This window comes from Chrysoperla carnea, chromosome 3 (genome assembly GCF_905475395.1).
Source record: "Chrysoperla carnea chromosome 3, inChrCarn1.1, whole genome shotgun sequence".
Classification (NCBI taxonomy): Eukaryota; Metazoa; Arthropoda; class Insecta; order Neuroptera; family Chrysopidae; genus Chrysoperla; species Chrysoperla carnea.
In genome coordinates, this window is record NC_058339.1 from 93,145,284 (window position 1) to 93,172,972 (window position 27,689).

The following is a 27,689-nucleotide window of genomic DNA, read 5'->3' on the forward strand; positions in this document are numbered from 1 at the left end:
CGATATTTTTAGAGAAACTTAGACTTAGCCTCTAAATTTCTAGTATAAAAGTCCATTTATTTTTGACAACTAATAAAAACAATGTTTTATTTTGACAATGAAGTTTGAAACATAACCTTTTTAATTATTGATTGATAGTGATATAGTTAGGTTAGGTACCCGTACCTTAACCTTTCAATTAAAATATTAATGTGTTGAGCATTCTGTTTAGAAATATACACATACACAAAATACAATTTTTTTTAATGAATTATAAAAATTTTTAATTTTATAATTCATCATATTTATCCATACGCACTGCGCATGTGCTTTATTTTATTTTATTTTATTTATTTTACCATAAATTCCAATTAGTTGCAACTGGAGCACTGTATTTTGTAAATAATATCGATCACCATCTTGTGTACTGTTAAGAATAGGCGATGTAAACGGACCAATTGAAACGATAAGTGACGTAAAACTCTGACGTTAGCTAAATAGGAACCACACTTGGTTATTGTGACGTCATATTCTGCGTCTATCGACACGAGCAGATTATGAGGGCGACTTTTTTTTAACTGTCGCCCAAAGCGTTAACCCTGTAGCAAAAATTTCACTCCTAAAAAGTGCTTTATGTTCCAACAGGTTATGGGTCATTTATGTGGCCCATTACCTGTTGGAAACTTTCGTCAACATATGATGAATTGAATCGATATTATCTACTCTCTTAATAATACAGCTGCTTTTATACAATTATATAATATTTATTTATGGAATATAATATTTATATAATAAATATTTAAACAATTACATAACATTTAATAACAATATTAACTATTTTTATACATTATAATTTATTTATTTATATTTTGGATATGATTATATTTAATATTATTACTGTAAAAAATAATTTTATTTAAAGCATCCATTTTCTTTTTAAATTTTATTCATTAGTTAAAAGTTTTTTAAGTATATGAATATCAAACAATTTATTTTATTTAATAATTTAGAAATATAATACAATTATTATTTATAATATTTATAAGGTTATGTTGTCTTACAAGTTAGCTAGGTTATGTACAAATTATTTTTATTTTAATATTATCACAGCATCGCAATAAATATTATTCATTTAATATTTATTTAAATAAATTTTTACAATTTTATTTATTTATTAATATTTTAAAAGAATATTTTACACGATAAAACCACTTTTTTATGTTGTTGATTTATTACTCATTCAACAATCGTTAGTAGATTGATACTGACAGAGCAATAAATTTTTAGAAAGACTGAAGGTATACCTAAAATAAACATTTATAATATATGTTTTATTTATATTTTAATACAAAATAAGAGAAACAGCGCCACAAATATCATATTTAAAAACAACATATTATAAAATTAATAATTGGGACTTTGAACCATTGGATGTTGCATTTGAGGGATTCATTGAAACTTATCACTTTCTGCCGTGTGGGCCCAAAAGAAGCAATTTGTTATATTTATTTAATTTACTTTTTATAATTGAAATCTTACAAAGTACTTTTTTAACTTAATCCATTTTGGAAAGTTTCAATTAAAAGTTGGCTCAAAAAATCAATGTTAAGATTTCAATTTCGTTACTTAACCCTTCAGAACGTAAAAAGGATTTCTTATTATTTTTGTTCAATTGTTTCGAGAAATATGCCTCACTAAGATAATTCTTAAAATCTTTGTTTGAAAAATATTTGGCCCAGAATAGATTTTGTATTAAAATATAGGTTATGTATTATAAATATTGAGTTTTACAGATAAATTCGAAAATTTTTAGGAGCTTATTTCATCATTAATGATTTTTAATTACAAAATATCTACACGAAAATTTATTCCAAAAATATATATATACTTTGATCAGGACTTCTGGACATTCTTACAAACCCTGTCTTACCCTACGTAGGGATAATATTGGGCTAAACTATTTTGTAGATCTTTTTCGCAAAAGAAAGTGAAAATTCTATGAAAAGGCAACGCAATTTTTTTGGAAAGGATGGCTGGAAGGAAATTATGGAAGTTATTCTTTTTTAGGCGGGTTATGAAAAAATTATGAGAGTGAATTTTTATGGTGCGCGCGCACAGGGTGACACAAAAACTACATGTTGAAGTTTGTTTCAATTCAAACGTCACTCACAAAAGACAAGAATAGATACATAATAGATTAAGTGTCATCTATGAACACAAAAGACAGATTTAACTGTAGTATGTAGTTTTATTTATTTACATTATTTATAAATTACTATATTTGTTATTATTCGCAGTAGTATAACTTTTCATGCGCGTACAAAATTATTCAAATCGAAGAAATGTTCACAATTTTCTTAAGAATAGCTCTTCGAAAACAACAAAACAACAAAAAATTTTTTCCTTTTTCTATTTTACACCCCAAAACGGCCATGTTTTATCCGCACTTGAGATCATGTGACCGCTGCCTTAGAATATAAAATAAACTCCTTTATCATTTTTCGAAAAAATTTCGAATTAATCTGTACAATAATATGATTGATTGTATTTATTGATTTTATCAAGAATAAAATTGATTTATCTAATTTATAAATTATTTCTAGGTTAGGTTTCTGGTATATTGTCTTAATATCTAATAAATTTATATATATATATTAGTATAAGAAATTCGAAATTTATTATGTTTTTGGCCGCATTTTTTTTTTAAATTTTCTAATTATACCCTAAATACACCCAGAGGAGGGTAATCAATCGTTTATTTTTCTGGTTTAATTCGCAACTAAAAGCAAAATGGCTGACGTTATGTCAAGTGCTGACATCTAGTTACGAATCGAAGATTTATTACGATAACCTAAAAAATATCTTTAAACTTGAACTGGATGACGATTTCTTGATTTGAAACTAGAGTTTTTGGATCCTCCGGTTGGTGTTGTTGTTCCATTAACATGTTCCTGCTATGACGTATCCTTGCTCTCCTTATGATTATTTTGATTTAACGGACCATTAATGATTGTTTCGGATTTATTTGTAATGATTGCTGTTTGCTGATTTTTTGTTTCCACAACATTACTTAACATTGTGGATGTGTCCCCCCCACCACCACTATCTGATGTGGGTGGATGTGTACTATTATTATTTGTAAAATTATTATTATTTAATACTGTTCCAACTGCGCGCGCACATAATATTGTAGCTGTTTGAACAGCTTTGTCAACTTTCTTCTTTTCCATTAATTCTAAATCATTTTCCGATGAATTTAATGACATCGGTGGTGGGGGTAATGGGATTTTCTCTTTTTGATCACAGGTGGCAGCTGTTACCATTACAGCGGCCATCATACTTCCTGCTCCAGAGTTTGTTGTGGTCGCTGTACGATTATTTACGACACTGTATCGTTGTGGCATCATACTCTGGCGTACATTTCTTTCGGGACGTATTAAAATTATATAAAGCTAGAATTTGATCAAAAAATTAGTAAGTGCTAATTATTACAGTAATGCTTTTGTTTTAGAGATCTTACTTTTGGTGAAAATAAACAAATGACTGTAACACTTGCTGATAAACTGATTGTAACTGCCATACTTGTAATTCTAAGTGCCACATGATTAGCTGTTCCAAAATAAAGTGGCACAAATGCTAGCCATATTACGCATGTTGTGTACATTGTGAAACCTGTAACAGGAATTTGTATAAACATAAATACAATTTTTCAATTCTAATATGGTTTCTATTTTTTACTCCAACCATACTATGGCGAAGGTTATGTGAGTGATCGGTATCTGTTCCCTCCTAGCTTCCTAACTACTTATCTTAATGTAACAAATGAGATATCGTTAAAAGCGTCTTGAACGTCCGCTGGTTATAGGCTATGTGACGTTTGAAACTTACCAATAAATTTGGATTCATTAAAAGCTTCTGGTATTTTTCTAGTAAGCACAGCATAAACCGTACAAACGACGATTAAAAATATTGGATATGTAAATGCAATCATATAGGATGCATCAATATAGGATGAACACACCAATAGATTATCTTCACGTGTTGGATAATGATGGATTGCACGTGGAGGTGATACCAACATCCAGATACCATTTATTAATATCTGTAAACAAAAAAAACAAAAAAAACAATATCCATCATAGATCTAGTTACAAATCAGATTGAAATACAGCCATGGAAAGTTTTTATTTGGAGCCTGTGACAGTAAAATTGCACTTACAAGGATTTCAAAATTTCGCATATAAATCTATACTATTTATCGATAGATATAATATGGACTAGGTGTTTATACTGGCAGAAATATTTTTTGCCACGATTTTTTTTATTTTTTACTGGTGTGACAGATAGATATTTTGGGCAAGTTTTGGATCTGAATGTTGTAGGCACCTATGGAACACCGTGTATATGGTAATTGTATATTTTTGAAATATAATATTTTACAAAAAAAAGTAAAAGCCATGATTCATTCAATATAAAATTATACCGGAAATGAAGTGACATCATCTCTATCGGAAACTAATATTTTATTTTCACATTTATTTATCAGGCAGCAATGTGAATTTGAAATGAATCATCTATAATAGATATATATATCTATCTAGTTTTATATAAAATATATCGATTCGTCAAGTGCGGGCCAAGAAAATTTTATGAAGGAGGCAATAGGCTGCTGTAAACTTTTTACTCTTTCCGTAATCTTTCTTTTTAATTTGCCTCATCCCATGTCATTTGACCTTTTGTTAAGTAGATAAAAAAGGATGCGTGTATTGGAAAAAATGCACTTGAACCAGGAGTCAAATTTTAGTAGTTCATAATACACCGTAATTTTATCCGATCTGAATGGAATTGTTATTGAAACCCACAAATTTTGGGTCGACTTTTCAGGATTCCAATTCCAAAAATTTCTTCAATTGCCTCTTTTGTAAGAGACAATTGCCCCTCTCTAGACCGCTGCTTTTACGGCCATGTACCAACAGGATAGATAATAGATATATACCACTGATTCTGATTCAGGTATGTTGGTTGCAGTTGTAAAAATATCTTTTCTGAATTACAATGCTTTTTGTTTTTCGTTATCATCAGATAGAACATACAGATATAGAGATATATAGATATTTGTCCAATTTTCCACATAGACTACATATATTATACGAAAAAAGACATAGTATATTATATTTCATTTAATACAGTCACGACACTTCATTAAAAGTGTGTAAAGAATGAAGGTTTCTTCCACTTCAACGATTTACAGGAAATATAACGGAACATTTCTGTAGAAATAAAAATAAATGGCCAACAGAAGTTTAAGATAATAGAGATAATTTAAAGTTAGTACAAGTAAATTTTATTTTATGTCATAATAAATATCCTGATCAAACCAAATGTAGGTAATGTACGCACATATTGGGTTGACTACTAAATCAAAAGTATGTCTTTTTTAAACTAATATTACAATTATTTGATACACTAAAAAGTAAAAATAGCAATAAAATTAAATTCATAAAAAAAAAAATAATACTAGTATTTGACTTTTAAAATGAATAAATTAAATTTTCCGATAAATATCTTGTAAATAAAAAAGTCAACGCTACATTTATAATGTACGAAGGTACAAAAGGAACATAGTTCCTACAGGATACCCACCAGTTATTTTTATTTTTGGTAATATTTTTGATTCGACTGTGAATAAAGTGTCGTTACTGTTTCTAAATAAACGTAGTGTATGATAATAATAATACTATAATAGTTATTAGAACTGTGATACTACTCTAGATAAATGTTGGTGATTTAAGACCTTGTACTGTGCAATCAGACTCTCAGAAACAGACACAGGCATAGACTTACTTAGTTAGTTATTTACTTACCTGAACAAATACAAGACCAGCACAAATGATGAGTTGTGACCTAGGTGAGATGAAACTAGGCCGTTTTGCTGAATGTTTGCCTGCATTAAATATTCTAGCAATACGATTGGTTTTTGTAAATAATGCTGCATAGACGACAGTAAAACAGAATCCAGCACCGAATCTATAACAAAAAAACCAAACGAAAAAAATATTATACCAATCTTTATTACCGCGAGCTCTTTTACTTATTAGGATGTCGTTTCAATTTAACAAAAAACGATTCTTATACTTATGTACGCACGTAAGAAACTATACTTCTTTAATAATAACAAATATAATAATTTATAAATAATGTAAACATATTCCAAGTAACCTCACTGATGGACTCATTATAAGAAACTGTTATTTCGTTTATACAACCAAATTATATATAGAAACAAAAATTTTTACACCAAATTTTACCTCAATTTCAAACAGCTTTTACCTTTGCGAAAAATTATCGAATATTATTTATTCAACAAAACTTGAAACTATAGGTGATTATTATATTGGTTTACTACTGAACCTCAACGGAGGTATAAAAATGCATGGTTTATCGAAGACCATATTTTGAATTTGTTATTTAATGTTAATTACAATAAGAAATGTTTAAAAAAGTTTTCTGATACCGTAATTATGTGGTTTTTCCATGAAAAACAGAAAGTTTTTTTATTTTTACAAAAACGTAGTTTTTATGTGAAATTAATTGAAGCTAATTTGATTATACCTACAATATGAATATTATAAAAATATAGTGAAAATAGTTTATGAAGATAATCTAGCGTGAATCTTAAAATTTTTTTGGAGGGGACAATATGAACTCTTTTTGAGTCTTTTCTTTGAATAAATAATAAGTTTGTACTTTTTAAGATTTACTTTTTAATTAATATCTGAAACATCATTCAATAAGGACATAATCAAACTATTTTTATATAGCTAATGTAGAGGATTATGTAGAGGTTATGATTAATAAAGCTAAAGGATATTTAACGCACGAAATATTAGACGTATGTGCAGAACAGTTAACACGAGTGGTGATGGGTAAAAATCCCTTCGAAAAAATTCACAATATCTTTCAGTTGGATACCTAGTAAATAGAATCTTTTACTCTGAATCCAGCAAGTTATTTGCGAATTATTTAAAATAGTTCTTCCTTTTTCTGGATTCACGGTTATTATCTACTAAAACTAAATACATAATAAGTGAATTTGACTGTAGTTAGAATGTTAATGCTAAAACGATTTGTTGAGTCATTACCTAGACCGTGGGTGGTTTGGCGTGCTTGACCACCTAAATTTTTTTGTAAAAGCACATTTAAACAAATTAAAGTTACATTAAAGCTGTAATAATTATTCTCTCGGAGTACTCGGGTGGTTTTCTTATCCCTACTTATATATTATAAATGTGAAAGTAAGGATGTTTGTTTGAATAAGTAGAATATCTCTATAAGTGAGACAAATTTGCCGGTCCCTTGATGTCTCACTTAACCAAGTTTCACTGTAAATAGATTATCTAGCCTAAAGAGATTCTGATATCATTACCTTTGTATTCCACAGACAACATCCGTTGGTTTCATAATTAACGCATATGTAACACTGTAACACATCAAGATGCCTGCTAGCAGCACATAACTAAGTTCACGTCCAGACGCACGCACCACTGGTGTATCATTAAACTTAATGAATACACCCAATACAAATAACGTAACCAGAATACCACTGGTCGATGCTGACATAGCACCAATGGCCCAACCACTGTCTGGTCGTAAATACACTTCTGGTATTTCATTACATACCGTATGGAATTCATCGGGAATGGTACCTTGTGGGCATGTTATACAACGGGTTTCATCTTGTTGATGTCGAATCTGTAATCAAACAAACCAAATATTATGAATACAGTATTCGAAAATCTTTATATGTCTTTTAAAGTAGCCCTGCTGTCACATAACTAGTCAACTAGGCAATTTGTATGACGTACATGTAAGAAAATGCTCTAAAAATATCGTAAAAGCGTCAAAAACCAAAGTTTCTTTATGTTTACTTTTTGAAAAGCGCAGTAAGGTACAGTTTTTTTTTTGCATAAACAAGTTTTATCGATAAAAATGTCTTAAGCAAAAAAATTTTGGGTCTATAAGGTCTAGGTTTTTAAGCTCAATAAAAAGCTCAGTATAATCCATAACTGGTAATCGTACAAAGAATCGACTTGAAAATACAGAAGGCGTAAAAAATACTCATTAATTAACACCCAAAATTTCATTTTTTTTATATCTCTTTTGTTTTGATATCGAAACATCTTAAAATAACTTTTCGACCTCAAATAAATACACAGCGTTCGATACGAAAATTAAAAAAAACTTTGCTTTTATAAAAAAAATAATGTTATTTCGATTCTATTCTGTGTAAAAACTGAAGTAAAAACGAATTAAACGATTATCATTTCCTTAATTACATAAATATGTAAAATTGTAAAATATGTAAAATAAAATTAAAGAAAAAAGATACAAACCAGCCTGTTGTATGAAAATGGACATGGAATTTGGTTTTTCAGAACAAAAAACCATTTGAGTGTATTTTCATTCATCATAAATTCAAAAAGTTAATTAAGTGTTAAGTGAACACACAAAACACAAGTATTTAATATGTAATTGTTTCCACCATCATAAATGTGTGTGTAGATTCAAGAGGTTTATACGAAGGATGTGGGTGGGGTGCGAGCGTAAAGGATAGACTTTAACACATTTGTTCACTTCATCCCAAATAAAATTTATATATTATTATGTCAACCCAATTCTAGAGAAATTAAGGACATACATACAACATAAAAAGAAAATTATAAATATTTTAATTCATATTTGTACAGTTTAATTTGTTTGTGAAAAATTTTCAAGGTCCTTTTTAAATTAGAAAAAATGTTCATAGTTCGTAGTTTAATTATTTAGCGCTTACAAATCCTTTATTTTTAAGTCTTCGTAAGTTTTAATCACTTTGGTGTCCTCCTTCGGGTGCTCTTTCATTCAAATTTATACTCCTCTACTTTTTTTAGTCTTCCTTCAGGATTTTGTAGCCTCCCTTTTGGACAGGCATATTTTTTGGTATAATTTAATTTTTAAGAAGTCAAATACTTATTTTATTGAATTAAGGAGGAACTTTCGTCGCCAATGTTAATAAAAAAATGCAAAATTTACTTCAAGCCAGTGAAAGAACTAGCTTGTATGGTTTTTTTTTTATTAAATTAAAGATGATACTTCTCTTGTACATAGAGGAATATGTTTTATTAAAGATGATGAGAGCCGTGAACGTGAAATTTGATTTACGGCGTCCCAGAGTATATATCTACTTAAGTTGAAAAGCGCAACATTATAGCTCAAGTAGTTTCTGAGGTATAAGGGTGTGAAAAGGGCTATTTTACGTCGTGTATATATAGTCACAGCAAAAGCATACACATTTCACATACATCATCATACATTACTCTTTCAATTTTCAATTTTCCATTTGACTAATCTACGCTTACGCACTGCTGTGCTATATGACACTTCTCTTGTACATAGAGGTAGGTAGGTATCTTGTATATAGAGGTAGATAGGTAAATATTAATTAAAAAAGCTTATAAATAAGCTCTGTATATATATATGTGTGCTTTTGATATATAAAATATAAAAATTTGTACAATTAAAAATATAATTACAACAATTTCTTAATTATAATTTATGACTTTGACTCTGAACTCTCTGAATTCTCGTATTGTATGTAACTTTTTATACATAATTGTAATTCTGTTTGTTGGTTGGTTGATTCTAAATAAAAATTATTATATTTATATTTATATTTATAAAAAAAAAGAACAATTTAATTAATTATTTTATCTACCAGCGACTACTGCAATACTGTTTCTTTGTTATCTATGTTACAGGATGCAACGCTCAATACATGAAACAATACCACGTACTACAAGATTAGGAAGTACTTATAGGTACCTACCAAGTCCTGTATGTAATAGTGTCTCATTTTTGAACGCAAGGGCTAAAAACTTCAAAACTTGTAACTATTTAAAAGTATACGAGCATTCTAGATTTTGACGATGAATTTTGCTATAACTTCATGAATGTAGACGAAAAATAAGAATAAAAGTTTTCGATATCTAACTTGGTTTTCGAAATATCGAAAGCTGAAAATAAGTAAAGAAAAATTTCAATATTTTGATAATTACGCCAGATATCGAAAAATGGTATTCTTACTTTTCGTCTAATATCATCAAGTTACTTAAGCAGTACAATTTCTTAGAATTCTGATTTCTTACAGAATCCTAAAATTAGAAAAAACAAATTCATATTAAAAAAAAGAATTAAAATTTGTATAAATAAAAAAAAGCATAATTTTTTTTCTCTCAACAGAACAAGCAATGTTTATGAACACGAGAAGAGATGATGTGGTTTTTTTTTTCGCATAAAAAATTTTCATCTATATTTTATACGTTAAAAAATAAAATAAAAGTATTAAAAAATTTTTCACACAATAGTTTTTCTCACACCGCAGAATTTTTGTGAAGTGAGAAAAAAATGATTAATTCAGATGCTACGAATAGAAAAATAGTAAAAAAATAGTAAAAATAATATTCTTTTTAGATGAAATGATGATGGAAATAAAAATAAATTTAACCACATATATATTTTCCTTGATTCGTAACGTAACCAAAGCATCTCTCACATTTTCATACTATTTTCTATATTTTCCAACCCAATTTTACACAGTTAGAAGAGTGTGATCATATACAAATATATAATTTTTATGGCGGGTGTCCAATTTAATGTTATTCTCTTCGGAAAGCTATTATGGCAACTTTGAATCAAACGTTTTTGGTCAAAAATGGAAAGATCCATTGGTTTAATTTTTAATTTTTCATGATAATTTTAAAGTTACAGACAGTTTTAAAAGAACTTTTCAAAAGAGAAACGAAAACGCTCGACAAAAAAAATGTTCGTAAAAGATCGTGTAACGTCATAATGTTAATTAATACCTAACTGAATACAGTGTACACTATTCAATTAACATTATTACGTCACAACGGGCGTTTTCGTTTCTCTTAAGTTTTAAAACTGTCTATAAATTAAAAATTATCATCTGTATATATAAAAATAAATTGCTGTGCGTTAGTCTCGCTAAAACTCAAAAACGGCTGGACCGATTTTCAAATTTTTTTGTTTGTTTTGTTCGCTATAGTTCAGGGATGGTTTAGAAAAAAAATTATTTTCATTTTAAAAATTGATTACCTTTTGTTTCGGACAGTTTCTTAAAAAAGTAATGTAATAAAATGAATAACAAATATCTTGGGTCTTTGTCCAACTTATTACTGTGTGTCCGAAACAGTAATGAATCGTAATTGAAATGAAAAGGACAATTTCGGAATAATTAGATTCAATGCGGAATAATTTCAGAGACTGAACGGAATGAAAATGTTGGCTCTACAGTCAGATTCATAAAATATCTCGAAAATTACTCATTTAATGGTCAAATAAAACACGATTTTTGTAATTTTCGGGTCAAAATTACCTTAAAAAACTTAGTTTTATCGAAATCGGAAACAAAAACTTTTTTTACACTTTTTGCAACTTGTAAAAATCGAAAAAATCATAAAAAATTCAAAAAAACACAATTTTTGTAATTTTTGGTTGGGTTGGGTTGGGTTGGGTTAGGTTGGGTTAGGCTGGGTTAGGCTGGGTTAGGCTGGGTTAGGTTGAGTTAGGTTGGGTTAGGTTGGGTTGGGTTGGGTGTGGGTGTGGGTGTGGGTGTGGGTGGGGGTGTGGGTGTGGGTTGAGTTGGTTTTTTTTTTTCAATTTTATTGATCTGTATATATATAAATATAAATTGCTGTGCGTTAGTCTCGCTAAAGCTCAAAAACGGCTGGACCGATTTTCAAAACTTGGGACTAAACTTAATATACTATGTATATTTCATATATACATGGTATAAAAATAAAAAATAAGACCAGTTTTGTTATAAAACTTACATAATATGATCTTTCCATTTTTGTCCAAAAAAAATTTGGTTCGAAATCTCAATTTTAATTTTAGTAGAATTAAGCTATTTGATTTAAAATTGATAAGTAGGGAGGACATCCGGTAGGTACATGAATAAAACACGGTAAGTATGTTATGTATTATAAATGACAATATTAAGTTATAACTTTTATATATTTTTTATCCTATTAATAATATCTTTTGTTATGTTCTGGCACAAAACAGGAATATCCTTTTAACTCCATATTTAGAAAAAACTGGAATGGAATTTAAATTAGTTTCATTTACAAATGTTGCATCATTTATTTTATCCATTCACCCACCTTACCTTCAAAATGAATGAAAAATTAAAATTGCATAGTTCATAGTAAATATTAAAATTATTTGTGGAAGAAATAAATTTTGATTATTTACGGGAGCCCGTGACAGTAAAACTGCACTTACAGAAAAAAAACTATGATATGTAGTTTCGTATAGGATGTTTTTGCTATCAATTACTGTCTAAACTATTCGGTTTACAAAAAAATGTTTCAAACAAAAAGTGTTTGCGCTTTTATAAAGAACAACTTTCTAATTTAGAGTTTTCGTTTTATGTTTGCCAGTTATGAATTAGAGGGGGGTTTCAATACCCTGTCTCCACGGAGACAAATATCCGTCAAAAATTGATCCGTTAAAGGGAGGCAAATATCCGTCAAAGCTGTAGAAACTTAAAACACAAAAATAAGTTTTTGTATAAAAAATTTACCTGATATTGCGCACAATTGAAACAATGCCAACAGCAACTTTCACCTTCCACGTATTTTTTCGCTTGTCCTTTATCACATGGTAAACTGCACACAGATTCTGGGGGTTTTGGATGACCAAGTTTAAATTGGATTTCTATAAAATATAGAAAAAAATTAATTTACTTTCATATAAATATATTTTATTTATAAAACTTATTATAAATAATATGTTCATTCATGCTTAAGTAAAAAAAACGAGAAAAATCAAGAAAAATTGCTTTATTTATTAAATAAAATATATTTTCCTTCGATAATAAAAATCGTTTTAAAGTGATTTAGAAAAAAAAATCGGATATAGTCATAATCATTTGTTTTTGATTACTTCATCGTAATTATAGAATTTATAAAATACAGTACTAAATGAATTAGATATTTTTTTTTGAGATTAATTTTGATAGACCGATATTGAGGTTCTTTGGAGAATAAAGATGATTCAAGAGAGATATCTATATTATCAAATTTATAAGCAGCACTTGCACACAATATATTATATTTGTGTAGTTGCGTGGTTTTGTTAAAATAACACATTATTTGAAAACGAAGCATGTATTTGGCTTGAATGTATCATAATAGATTAAAATGGTCCACCCTGTACATATAATTTTTGTAATTTTGTAATTGTGTTTAAGGTATTCAAAACTGTTACCATTTTTACGATTTAAAGCCTTATATTAAGTTGTTATCTGCATAATTCACCAATCAGGATGTAATATGATTCCGTAATGATAGTCAACTCTAAGGGCTTCGACTACAATCGGTTTTTTGACTCGTTTATAACTTCTTAAGAATAAAATAAGTGCTTCTTAAGAATATTATAGTTCATTGATATGCTAAAAAGGTAGTCATTTTTTTTATCAATAAATATACAAACCAGATAAGTTTAAATGTAATTCGCCTTCTAGATATTCTCCAACACGTATCCAACGGTATACACCTGGTGTAACTTGTTTAAAATGTATGATATTATAGCGTGCAGGACCATCCCCATTTATATCGAAACGAAAATGATCTCCACTTAAACCTGAACAAAAAAAATTATAATATTTATTTTTTATTTTATTTGAAAATATTATTATTTTTTTATAAACCATATTCCTTATTTATACAGTGTTTTTATATCCTAATAATCTACGCTTACGCACTGCTTTGCTATATGATATATATCAAGGTATACTAAATTTAGTCCCAATTTTGTAACGCTTAAAAATATTGATACTACGAACAAAAAAATTGGTATAGTGTTTATAAAATCACCTAATTTGCCCAATTTTCGGTTAGCTTGGCTGCAACGCCCATGTTATCAATAGAAAAGTGTGTGTTTTCTGTTTCTTATTGCTTTTATTTGATTTCTATATAATTATTTCATATTTTTATGAAATGGATAACTTTTTAAAAATGTTTTTATATCTTTTAATAAAACATACCTATCAACGTAGAAAATAGATTCTAGATTCTAGATTCTGTTGGTTCTATCTTTTCTATTGCACGTACGATCATCATGCAACAACAAAAAAATAATTAAATGATACTTTTATAAGGATTCAGTATCTTAACTTAATATTATGTTAAGGCTCAAAGAGCTTTGAGTCCATATCTTCACGGCAAGAGCTCGACAATTACACAGAAGATGACACCGTTTCTTCCTGTTCCCCACTGTTTCAGACTCAGGCACTAAGCGTGCTGCCCCTAAGCTACTTTTTTATAATTTTTTCGCCACAATTTTTCTTGTAGCTGATTTAAGGACGTTTGTCACTCCTGTGCTATCCGAGGTTAGATAGACCCAGGTATGGAGGTTAGGTAAATCGAACTGAAGATTTAGCTGTGGGTGAGGATAGTAATATCGCTGCACATGAGAGATTTCTGTCTTATTATGCATTCGCATTAACTTGTTTTATTCCATAAAATTCGAACTTCTGGAAACTATGTGAAAAATGTCAACTATATAAAAAGTTCTTGAAGACACAAAAAGTTCTTGTCAGGCTATTTTTATATTTGCAGGTTTGAGTTTTGAATTTGGTTGGCATAAACTTTTAGTTTATTCGATTTTACTACGAAACCTTTATATAAAGTAAATAAACAAAACTTATTTAAAAAGTTAGAATCATGAGTTCAGTTCAAGTTAGAATCAAGTGTTGTAGAGATGTCCATCTTATGCTTTTGTCTATTAACACTTGAGTTTTATATAACGAGAAAACCTGGTTAAGCGTGAACACTGTCACGCACACAATAAGGCTTCGTAGTATACCACCAACTTCAAACTTTTGGAATATTTAGAAGAATGGAAATATCAAAAAAGCTGGAAAAGTAGGTACACTATATCTTTCTGCAATTGGGCCAAACCGTCTCAACAGAGTCCTATTGTGAGTAAATCGACGAAACGTACTGAAAATTGTGTTACTGGTCACAGAAAAGGTCCGATCCTGCACGACAACGACTACGTCGATTCGCACGTTTCACAAATCACCGCCCGAAAATGAAACGAATTGAGTGTCGAAGTTCTGCCTCCCCTAAAACTTCTCACTAATCGACTATCATCTTTTCAAGCAGTTCGATAACCATCGCCAATTAAGACCAAGGAAAACGAGCCTCGTTAACTTCATAGAATCTCGGGCACCCAATTTTTATGTCGACGGAATTAATCAACTTGTGTTACGTTGGCAAAAACGCACTTATTCAAATGGCTGCACTTTTTCGATTAAATTGAATAAGTATTCACTGAGATATTACAGTTTAGACTCATAAAAACGGACACAACTTTTGAAACGACAAAAATTTACCTTTGCCTGTACTCCACGAAGACACTTTCTATGTTCGAACTATATCTAGTTAATTTTCTAACTCCCTCCATAAAAAGGTGTCTAGTTTTTAGATACGTATCTCTATAAAAATATATAATAAATAACTTACCTTCAAAGTTCACGGTGCGCAAATATTTAAGTAATTCCGTTCCTTTTGTTGGTTTCATTGCATCACACAATCCAGCCTTCCCGTTACATAGGTCCTGGTGCATATCCCTGTGTATCCAGTTCAAAGATGGGGATGCAAGCAATCAGAATAAAATAAGTGTACATAAATGTTATGTCAATGTGAAACATTAGAAGAGCTGCTTATAGTTTTCTTGGAAAATGTAGCTGCATTTTTTTTGTGCTTTTTTTATATTTTCTTTGTGAAAACAGAAAAGAGGAAAATTTTTTAAGACGTTATAAAAATATCAAGTTGCTAATTAATTAAATTCTTTCATATTAATTAATTAAGTAAATACTCAAATAGTTGACTTTGAATGTTACGTTTTTTATATTGATTTAAGAAAAAGACTTTTTATTTTATTTTATATTTAATTTTTTTACAGGGTTGTTAAATTCTATCACGATATTTTATTTTTCGAACTATGTTTCTTATCGCAAATTTGTTTGCTGGTTGGAAGGTAAAATCAAAAAATGTGTAACAATTTAAAACAACCCAAAAATCCGACGAACGGAAAATATAAAACTTTTTTCATCGATTTAGCTTGCCATGAATTTTGAGAATATTTTGAAAATAATTTACAATCTGTCCAAAGTTTTGTCCAAAAAATGAGTTGTGGGTTATCAGAAGAAGTTTGATTCGGGTTCAAATCTAACCAAGATTAAATCGACAAGTTATTCGTTTGTATAGTTTACGACATTGTATCTTAATAAACTTAAATTATAATCGAAAGACTTTGACGTTTAAAATTTGTGTACAAAATTTAGTAAAACAAACATAAATAAAATAAATGGTGTAATCGATTGATTTTTGAATAACATTGTAGAATTTGAAGCGTATATAAAAACTTACCGTATTGCATAAGCGAATGCCATAACAGCATCGCTAACAAATTGTAATTGATCCTCGAACACCGTATTCTGTTTTGTTAATTTTTCTTTGCCAGTGCATGGTCGAGTGTATTTAATGTTGTAGGGGGTACGGGAACTATTTGGATATTTACAATGGAAGTGATCTTCCCAAAATTCTGAAACAAAGAAATTAACAAAATTTAGTTTAATATTTCTATCAAAAAAAGCCTTTATAACTTTATTTCTTTATTATTATTTGGAAATTTCAAGAAATGCTCTCTTGGTAACTCTCCAAAAATGAAGCTTTTAATCTAGCTTTTAAAAACGTATCATCGTTTAATATTTTATAGCTTTTCTTGAAGTTCAATAACTGCGATTCTAAAACGAATGATTCTAGATGTCTGGACAGTGACCATACCCGTCTGGTCAAAAAAATAAAAGAGTGGCTATTCAATCATAAGAAAATTCAATTTCAATTTTTATGATTCTTACATAATGGAAAAGAATTCAATTTTCTAATGCGGTTATTTGTGTAAAAAATTCATGAGATTTTTATATTCGGTTGTAAAAAGTGTAAAAAGATTTATCAATCTGATATCACAAGATATTGTGTAACAATTTATATGGTTAATATGACTTGTAGGCAATAGATCAATAACTTGATATTGATAAAATATTTATTGGAATAAAAGACTTCTGGAGTCAATTGCGGCCACAAAGTACACACTCATTTTTACTTTCGATTTATGCTAAATTTATTCTTTTTGAATCCCGAACTAAAAAAAGGGTGTTATAAGTTTGTCCGTTATGTGTGGGTGTCTGTCTGTATGTCATTTTAGCGCCTACATGGATGAACCGATTTTGATTTGTTTGAAAAATAACAATTTGCGATGATCTTCAAAAAAGGTTCAATTATAATGACTGAAAATTTTCATTTTATGCGGAATTTTTGATTTCAATTTTCGAGATAAAAATCATGACTTTCTATTAAAAAAGTTTAAAATATAATGAATTTTGATAAGATATTTATTATACGTATCTAATGTATATTGATTTGATGATAGTTCGTTCGATTCGAAGTGATTACTATAGTTTCTAGATTCATTCGTGCGGTTGAACGTGGTGAAACGCCTTCAATCACATGTGTACCACCATCAGAGTATGTCCATGCACCATGATGCATTACGAGTACGTGAACATTGGCAGCTTGTTAAGCTATCAGCTTTCAGTTAACAGCTTTTTCTTAACAAACATAAAATACTGGTAGCAATTGGCACTAGAGTGACACAATCAATGTGATATATATCACACATTGAAATTGTAAATGATTGGACCATGGACCATGGTCATCTTACAAGAGACCGACCACAAATGACCACGATTTACCAACATTACTGACTGTTTACTGTATTTATATAATGTGTACTATGTACAGGGTGATTCATGAGAGAGAGGGTGTTTCAACTTGACATGTACGTGACACTGTATCTACGTTATACGTTTCCCTCCCTCTAAATCAAAATTGGCAAATATTAGATGAAAGTTCTTTAAATTATAAAAGTGTTATTTATCGTTTTAATATCTTTATTTGATCCTAAATGCGTGTAATCTGAGTTTGCTCAATTCAAGGAGATGTGCTTAAATTGCTTATTAACTGCAAAATTTATACTCTTTTTTCAGTTTTTCGCATGTAGCTCGAAAACGGTACGCTCGACGGAAAATGTCATTCTATTCAATATTAAAGAAGGTTAAATTTTACGTCGAATGAGCATCTGAAGTTTTAAATTCGATTCAAAATGCTCCAAATTTTGTATGATGTAGTCGATAAGTGGATTTAAACTGTACATAATAAATTCCTTGTACACACTGTAAAGTAAGTGTATATGACCCATATTAAGAATCTAAAAAGGATTGTAAGTAGGTAGCTACACATCTAGTCTGGACATATAACACGTTTTACATTATTCAATAGTAGATTTATGTTACAAACGAATCAGACAGAGTTCAGATTGTATTTGGAACTAAAAAGTAATGTGAACTTGGAACGTTCAACGATGCAATTCAAAGAATTTTGTCAACACAATATTTTTATCCTCTCTCTCTATTTATATGAGAGAAAATTATTGTTTTCATCCTGAAAATCGAACTAGCAAAAATGTCAAATCAAATCTGAGTAAAATATACGTAGATACGATAGGAAGATAGTATCCAACCGGGTGTCCCACGACACCTCTAGTTTTTTATCTATAACTCTATCTATGCATTTTACATAGAACAGAGTGAGACGGGCAATGATACCCTCGTTCATTTTCATAGCAACCATATTCGAAAAGTTATTAGTCTGGCGTTCAAAAGTCAAATCTACCACTACAGTTGTTACTTTAGTTTTGTATGTTATCATGTACCTAAAACCCGCATTGCATATGTCTGGTTTATAAGTCAAACGTGACCTCTTCCAACAACTTTTAAGTCACTTTATAAAAGTATATTTATTTAAAAAAAAATCACTACATTTGGTATATAAATCATATTTATTTCTGCTCCAATGGATTCTATAAACAGTTTATAACTTGTGAAAACAATTTAGGATGGTAGACCAGTCCGAAATGTGGACGCGATTGTTAGAATCCTTGCAAAAACAGTCAGTTCTAACTTATTTCGAAATCTATGAAAACATATCATCATCCATCTACGGTTATCTACCCATAAGACCAATGTTAAAATATGCCTACTTACTTCTAAAGTCATTTATTATTTTAAAAATCGTGCACTTCTCCAAAAATTTTCCAAGGTTGATTTAGACTTAGTTCGACTTCATACTTTAAAAAAATCAAGTCTTTTATCTGAAATTGCCATTCATATTATAATCAGTTAAAAATTAAAAAAAAAAAAACACAGTTATTCTAAAGTTTTAAGTTTTTATTCCTGTCCCAATAACTGACTATTATTTTGTTTCTGGAGAACAAAACAGTGTATCTATAATGATATGATATAGATTACAGAGCTATAATTTTTATGGAAAGTGAATTATTCAGCTCAATAAGCAATTCGATTTGCACTTTATCATTTAAAATTGAATTCAATACTCATCATTCACACATACAATGACAAATTATTATTATTATTATTATATTTTAGTCCTTATATAATCCTTGGCTCATGTATACATCATATACAGTGTTGTTCAATAAGATTTTACCACTAACATGGACAGAAAAGTGGATAAAAGGCCTTTCATTTGTACAGAGTAGCCCATCAAAAAGTACCACCACTTTTTTCTATGATTTTAAAGTTATAAACTCAAGTTAAGGTTTTATAATATTTTTATTTTGATAAAACTAAAACTAATTAAAAAAATTTAATCCTTAAAGTGGCTTTCAGTTTAGCGCAGTGAATGAAAGAATATCTTATAAAAATATAATTTCATTTTACTTCAAAACTAATTGAAAATTTATATTTTAAGTCGAAATATATTGAAAAATATAATCATTACTTATTTATTTATTAATGTTTTATAATAGCACTAAAATGCACCAGGATATTATGTGTGTCTAGCTTAGGAATCACAGATTTGTGAACTCTAGATGGCTAACATAAGATGGTAGTAAAAAATGGTATTAAACGGGGAGCCCGTGTCAGTAAAACTGCACTGCACAACTGGATTTCGCGCATATCAATACCATTTAACGATAGGTCCAATATCGACTAGGGATGCCAGGGTTTATCCTAGCAGAAATATTTTTTATCGTTTTTAATCATTAAAGTATTATGCATTTTCATGAAAATTAATTTCGTAAGAGACCATTTTATTGCAAATTTTATCAATTTTCAGAGAAATTTTTTTATTTGGGCAATTTCAAAATCCGTCCAGGTGCAGTTTTACTGTCATGGGCTCCAAGGCTTATATACACGATTTAAAGATAATTCTAAGCAAACATTATTTTCTGTCAACGTCCTTAGACAGCCTTAAATATTGGTTAAAGTCAACTATCTAGTTTCATTCTATACATTAATGTTATGTAATATATGTATTTTTAGTTTATCATCGGCTTAGTTGTTTATTTTCACGTCTATACCATATTATACCCCCGTCCTATCTACCCCTTACCAACCCCCCTACAGTGGGGTGAATAAGAAACCTGTAATATTGTATTTATGAATACCGTTTAATAATAACTGAAGTAGACTAAAAGAACTAAGAGGACTAAGATACTGATGATTAAGTTCGTCAGTTTTTTGTTCTTAATCTGCTGTCAATATATAGTTTTCTTTATTGAATGTTGGCTGCATTGAAACAAAAATGGACGGACATTAGCAGTGGTACCAACTGTGAAACTTTATACAAGTTGTACATCTAAAGCTGCATCTATTTCATTCGAGAAATTCACAGTTGAAGAAGTGAATTTTACAAAATTTAAACAGCTCACCCCAAACTTGCACTTCAAACATATCTAAGAACACTCTCCATTAAATTACCTTTCAAAATGAGAAAAATCAAAATCGGTTCATTCGTTTAGGTGCTACGATGTCACAGACAGACAGACAGACACACATAGTGGTCAAACTTATAACACTCCTTTTTTTTTTAGTTTGGGGTTTAAAAAGAACATATTAGTGAAGTAAGAAGTCTTTTGTTGTCAAAAATGTTCGCATCTTTTCTTTCGAATGTTAAAAAATAAAAGGCGAATTCGAACATTCGTCACATCCATAATATGGATCCATAGGAATCATTTGGATTATATTGCATTCTGTATCGTTATAGATAAGATATGGGCGTTGTCTTTAGAAATTTATGAATGAAGTTTAAGTTTTTGTACATCGTAATAAGTGGTTTTGTTCATTGAACGAACTCGTTACGTTATTTCGATATTGTTGCTTCATCGATATATGATTATGATTGTCTCTTATAAACACAATCATTCAAGTGGCAAATTAAATTTGCAATCGAATAACTTGTACACATATTTACTTCATATATTTCTTATCGATAGCTTGCTAAAGTATAACATAGTACCTACGAGTCTTCTGATAACGTACAGTGGAGTATTTATACCAAATTTCCGGATAAAAGTCAGAAAACTCAACTCTTTTGCTTTGCAATGGAACTTCTTTTTTGGTGTAGTTAGATAACCACTCAATCAAAAATTGGGCACTTGAGCTACTTTAACCTCGTCCCCCGTCTGTTTTGTAAGCCACAATCTACTGGCCCTTACGAATGCATGTTGTTATTGTTATTGCTGTCGATTTACCGTGTCATTCAATTTACGTTTACTGTTCTTGTTAGTGCAATTAAGTAAGGATTTTATTTTTATATTGAAGACGAAAGTTTGTGCTTTATTTATTATTAATTATTGTTAATATTTCTATTAATTTAATTCATATTTGCGATTAAAAAAGATAAATTTTTTTTCATTAAATTAATCAAACTGAAAGCTTTTTGTTTATGTTAAGAATAGAGATTAAGATAGGTTAAGGCAAAAGTCAAAGAAGGAAGCAGTTTTTCAGTGAAAATTTGTAACTTATACTTCCAAAATCACTTTACCGTAATAATTGGGTTTGACGATTGAATATGACTAGAAAATTTTTTAATTATTTTTGCCAAATAAATGGTAATTTTGAATCAATTTTGAGCATAAAAATTCAATATATTTTGATCGGAAAATTGGTACAAATACTCCACTGTGCAACGTAGCAATAACTCGTTGTTATAGTATCACATATGGTGTGGTGTTACTCTGTTACACTAAATATGTATTATGTTGCTTGCTATCAGCTTTAAAAGAAGTAAGCCGCACATCATTATAGCTTCACGTCTAGAGCTCTGTAACTAGTTAGGTTTGAGTCTTTTTTTTATTATATTGTTGTTCAATAATCTTTAAAATATTCCTTTTCTATATAAAACCGTTATACAGTAAGTTTTCTTTTGGATTCCTTACAAAGATTTTATAAGTCTTCATAGTATGTCTGTGATACCTGAAAATTGCTAATTTTAAAACAAGCAGTGAATTGAGTCTGGTGCGACCCTTGAGGTCCACAAGGACTTCCCAGTATAATAAAAAGTTATAAAAAAATAAAAAATAAAAACTGGACCGGCTCGAAACGATAATTTTGCCTTTAATTTGCATCGATCAACATAGAAAATGTCTAATACTGTAATGTATGAATATCCTAAAAATATGTAAAATATTTGCAACGTTTCAATTCTACATTGTTTGTGTAATTTTCATTCGTTATCTAAAATGAAAAGCATTATGTTATAATTGGCATAAAGAAGAAAGCTGCACATGAGAATGAAAATGAGAATGTTATTTAAGACTGATTCACGCATTTCTTCATTCATCATTTTGTTATGTATCTCATTTCCACATTACCATCTTCCACCTATAATATCGTACCCATTCTACCACGCACGTTCTAAGTAAGTACGTTCTACGTTTTACGTTCCAAGTTCTTTGTACCTCCTTAATCTGTCAACTTGAAGAATGATCATCATTACATTATTCCTTCATCTTAAAGTATTTCAATGTATGTCATTTATCTAAATGCATGGAATTATGTACAACAAGTTCTAGCACAATGTGTAGATAGTGTAGCGAGCACAATACCTTTTTAGCCCTCCCTTCATTCGAAAACCATATTATATTGTATGTAAAATATACTCGCAAATTAATAAATAAATCAGGCTCAAGCTAGGCTTCAAATTTGAAACACAAAATGTAGTTGAGAAAATAAGACTAGAATTTTAAATGTATATATGATCATCTAGAATTAGTTCAAAAGATACCTATTATTTATCACTAGTCAATTCTCCGAGCATTTTGCGCTGTCTTCTTACACGTTTTGCTGTATCAATATCCCCTTTTTCTCAAAGAGACATCGCTTTTTCTATTGCCTCTTCTTAAAGAGCATGTCTTGAATTTGGGCTGATATCAGGTAACTACCGTATTAGACATATATGACAAATAATGATGAACTTGGTCCTCTCTTTGGTTCGATCGCCTACGTTACGATTTTGATGGTATTCATTTTCATATACCTACTAACTAGCGATAGCGATATAGTAGCTAGTTGACTGGCCTGATGTATCACTGAATGAATAAGCGAATGATACGGCTACGTACAAAGTAGCACACATTATATGTTGATAGATGCAGCTACCACTCATTCATCCTCCCATATCTTATTCAGCTTCACTAACTTATTTCATATCTTCTCCAGAAAAACAACCTCATCATATTAAATCTATTTATTTTTTAGGTTTGTTTTACCTTTTTACATTCGATTCAGCTTATAAAAGAGTTCCAGCTCTTTAAAAACAGGAAAATTAAATAATAATTTTTCATTGAACCGTTTAGGATATCGATTAATTGATAAGTATATCGATTCGTCACATTCATAAGTTTAGGCGATACCTTGGATTTTTGTTATCATTTCAATGAATTTTCGTGGGCCTGAAAAATTTTTAAATGGGAAGATAGAAAAGTTTCAACCACATAACCTTTGAAAAATTAAAAGTTTTTTTTTTAAATCGAGTGTGAAAGAAATGCTCATAACGGGTTAATAATTGGCCCGAAATTGCTTATGGTAAGTTTCCAGGATTATCGGAACTTTACTGTGTATAGTTATAGTTATTTTTCGATGTATGTAATGAACTCAGTTCTACTTGTGTACAATGTTTGAATTCCCACTTGATAATAATTTAAAATGTTTTCATGATTCAATGAGTTTCTATTTGTAAAATTATTAGATTGAACGTAGAGATATACAGATACTAGATATCTAGATACAGATACTAACTAACTAACAGATACATTCTATATAGAAACGATATACACAAGTTAGTTAGAAAGACTAGAATATCAACAACATTACATTTCCTTTCTAAATAAATAACATTTTTACAATTTACAAGTAGGTACAAGTAGTGTGTTGATACCGTGTATATAACAAATATACAGGGTGGTCTGTGACTCTTTGACCATAGTTTAACAGCGTATTCTTTGGATCATTTTAAGTCGAAAGTGCCTTATAGATTTTTGCCCAAAACCCAATAGTTGAGGAGTTATGTGCACTAAAATGTTCCAAAGATAATAAGTCAAGAGGACTAAACTTATAACAGTATAGACCGTGTTTTACCATATTATTGTAAGTTGTAATTTTAAGGATGTACTGGACTTGTAACTTATTTAAAGTATAAAAGACATTTTCGACTTAAAATTGTCCAAAGAATACACTCTTAAGCTATGTCCATCGAGTCACGTGACACTCTGTATATAAGTATGTGTATAATTGACTGACCAATCATTGAAAATATTTATGATTTCCTCGATATTTTTCTAGAATGTTGATTCTAACATAAATAAAATATAATTTTGATATTATAAAAAAAATGATCTGTAAAAGTTCAACCAGAAATAAATCAGAAGGTATTTCAAAAAATAAACATTATGGTACAATAACTCTCGTTTTTGTAACTTTTTCGATTCAGTTTCAAAGAAATATAAACATCCATGTTATTGACTCGGTTAGTAAGCTATTAGCGAATTTCCGAACGAAATGGAGCTAATGTTTTTGTACTGATGATGGAATTTTGAAAAAATTTCTTTAAATGTTCATCGATCCTACTTATTAGATGTCAAAAATGACTATCGTCAAAAGTTATACGTTTATGTCCGATTAAAGTTCGATTTGAATAAAATTTGGTATCAAGGAAGGTTTTGGTATTTAAAATTTCAAGTGGGGGGTTGCGTAAAGTACAAAATTTTGAATTTTTTCAAAATAAAAAATATATTTGTGATTTTTTCTCTAGTTTTTGAAATCAAAATTCTTGGAAAAATAAAAAGGCAATATTCGATTTTAATCTCTGAAGGAATTTGCTTAGCTAACGCAAATCCTGTGCTACGAATTTGTTTACTCTTTTATGTTTAAAAAAAAAAAATCAACTCTTTGGCTGCATAAGTTTTTGACATGACAAGAAAATCCATTATGTAGAAAAATACATTTTAAAATAGCAAATAGCAAAAAAAAAAATTAATACTGATTGTACAGCAGGCGTTGTTGTTAGATGAAGTGTTCAAATAAAAAAATATTATTCGTAGCTTGTACCTTGTAGCTTGTAGTGATTCGTAGCCAGCTACTTCGTTCGTTGTAAGTACGTAGGTATCCGTTGTAAATGTAATGACTTGTGAATATTGTTTGATAGAATACATAAATAAAATGTCTACTTGACTTCGAAAGCCATAAATTAAACTATTTACAATATTTTGAATAAATGTGCAATTTAACTTTCATGTACATTAGTGTAGGCGTTGAACGGGTTCTGTATGCTATGTCTACAGGTTCCATCGAATAAGGAGTGTATTTCAACGTATTTTGACCCACTTATTCGATCCCTTAGCAAAAGAATTTCACATAAAAGACATGAGAAATTGCAATTGTTCTAGTTTAAGAATAAACAAATTTTGCGTAAATTCGTGTAACTTGAAAAAATAGACAAACTTTGAAAAGCTATATCTCCAAAACCATCGGCTCTATTAAAACCATCTTGATCTCAAATTATTGAAAATTTAACCTTCATTAAAAATAAAAACCACAATTTTTGATGAAAAACCATTCCTCGAAGGTCAAAATCGGTAAAAACTGAAATAAGGTAAAAATTTTCGGGGTTTTTCTTATTTTTCGGCATGATCCGCTTGTTTGATGAGATTGAAAACTTGGATTTAATATTGCCTCTCCGATTTCATGTTTAACCTTGATATATGACATAAAATGGGTATGGTATGGGTTTATACGGGTATACAAATACATTTTAGTCTCTAACATGGCTCAACTCTTCTAGATGAAGGTAACATGAGTATTTATTATATTTTTTTAGCTACTTTTTTTTAAATAATAAATAAATTGTAATAAATAATATTTTCATTGAATTGAAACCAACAAACAGACTAACTAGTAAACTAACAAACTAACAGACTAACAGACTTGTATAAAAAAAAACAGCTAAAAGCTTTGTGTATGTATAAAGCTGCTCTGGTAAAGCTTGTTTGAAGCTTTTATGAATGAAATATAAAAATTGAAAATAAGCAACAAAATATGAAATGTATAATTTATGTTTTTTTTTTGTTATAAAATAATTATTGTTGTTATTTATTGTTGTTGATGAAAAAACACTTGTCCATCAATATTCATTGTTATTAATTTATTACTTTTGTTAATAATTATTTTATTTTTTATTTTGTAAAGGACTTTACACGATACCTATTTATCCCGTTAGCACTTGCGCTAACAGTATTTTGCTCACGATCTATTTATAATAGAATACATAACTTATATTTTTCAAATACTCTTAGTACAGATGTTACAAATAAAAAAAACGTTCATTTTTTGCTAAAACCTGGTGAAATGTATTTCTTAGGTATCAAATACAAAAGATAGTCGCGGTCGAGAGTGTTTTTAAACTTGAAATATCTTTCTTTATTCAAAATTTATAATTTTAAATTGTTTCTCCGGTCACATTACATAAAATAAATTATTGGAAAATGATAAAATGAAGAAATTGATTGTGACTGACACTGCCGTCACTTTGGATTGCAAAATAGTTGTATTTTAAAAGAAACCTTGGAAATTATTATTACGGGATACAAGATGAAAAAATCATTTTAAAGATATAAAAATATAGAAAAATCTTATGGACACTTTGGGAGTACCTACATGGACACTTTGTCAAAACAAGTACAAATTATTAATTTGAAACTTTTTGAGCTTTTACCATATTTATTTTTATTTTAAAACAAAAATTAACTAGTATCAATTAAATAGGCAAATTATTAATCAAAAAATTTTTTTTAATGGTACCCCCTTGCACTATCCTCTCGGAAACGAAAACGGTACACTTCTAGCGTAAACGAACATCGTGATATGAGAGTTTTAATATAAAATATGTTTGTTTGACTTGATATTAATACAAATTTTCATATCTACTAAATCATAGTATTTTGACATATGTCATAAATAACTAGACTAACAAACCAGACTGGATCTGACCTCCTAAACAAAGCTGCTATCGTATTATAACGCTACAACGGTCGCTGTCTTTAACATTTACAAATATTAAATTGATCATCAATCATAATAACTGACAATTTTATTAGTTTATGATTTTACAACTAGAAAATAATAGCTATAGTAGCTACCTACGTACGTTCCTACG

General features: G+C 29.3%; 1 protein-coding gene across 1 annotated transcript in view; it reads right to left on the reverse strand.

The window, feature by feature from the left end:
- Window positions 1-2,673: 2,673 nt before the first annotated feature.
- Window positions 2,674-27,689, reverse strand: part of LOC123296824 (metabotropic glutamate receptor 4-like) — a 244,857-nt gene continuing 219,841 nt past the window's right edge. The window contains exons 6-14 of the mRNA XM_044878490.1: window positions 16,482-16,656; window positions 15,573-15,679; window positions 13,537-13,686; window positions 12,626-12,759; window positions 7,406-7,731; window positions 5,844-6,006; window positions 3,868-4,081; window positions 3,500-3,651; window positions 2,674-3,431 (exon numbers count right to left, since the gene is read on the reverse strand). Coding sequence (XP_044734425.1) covers window positions 2,934-3,431; window positions 3,500-3,651; window positions 3,868-4,081; window positions 5,844-6,006; window positions 7,406-7,731; window positions 12,626-12,759; window positions 13,537-13,686; window positions 15,573-15,679; window positions 16,482-16,656 — 1,919 coding nt within the window. The 3' untranslated portion in view covers window positions 2,674-2,933. The remainder of the gene's footprint in view (window positions 3,432-3,499; window positions 3,652-3,867; window positions 4,082-5,843; window positions 6,007-7,405; window positions 7,732-12,625; window positions 12,760-13,536; window positions 13,687-15,572; window positions 15,680-16,481; window positions 16,657-27,689) is intronic.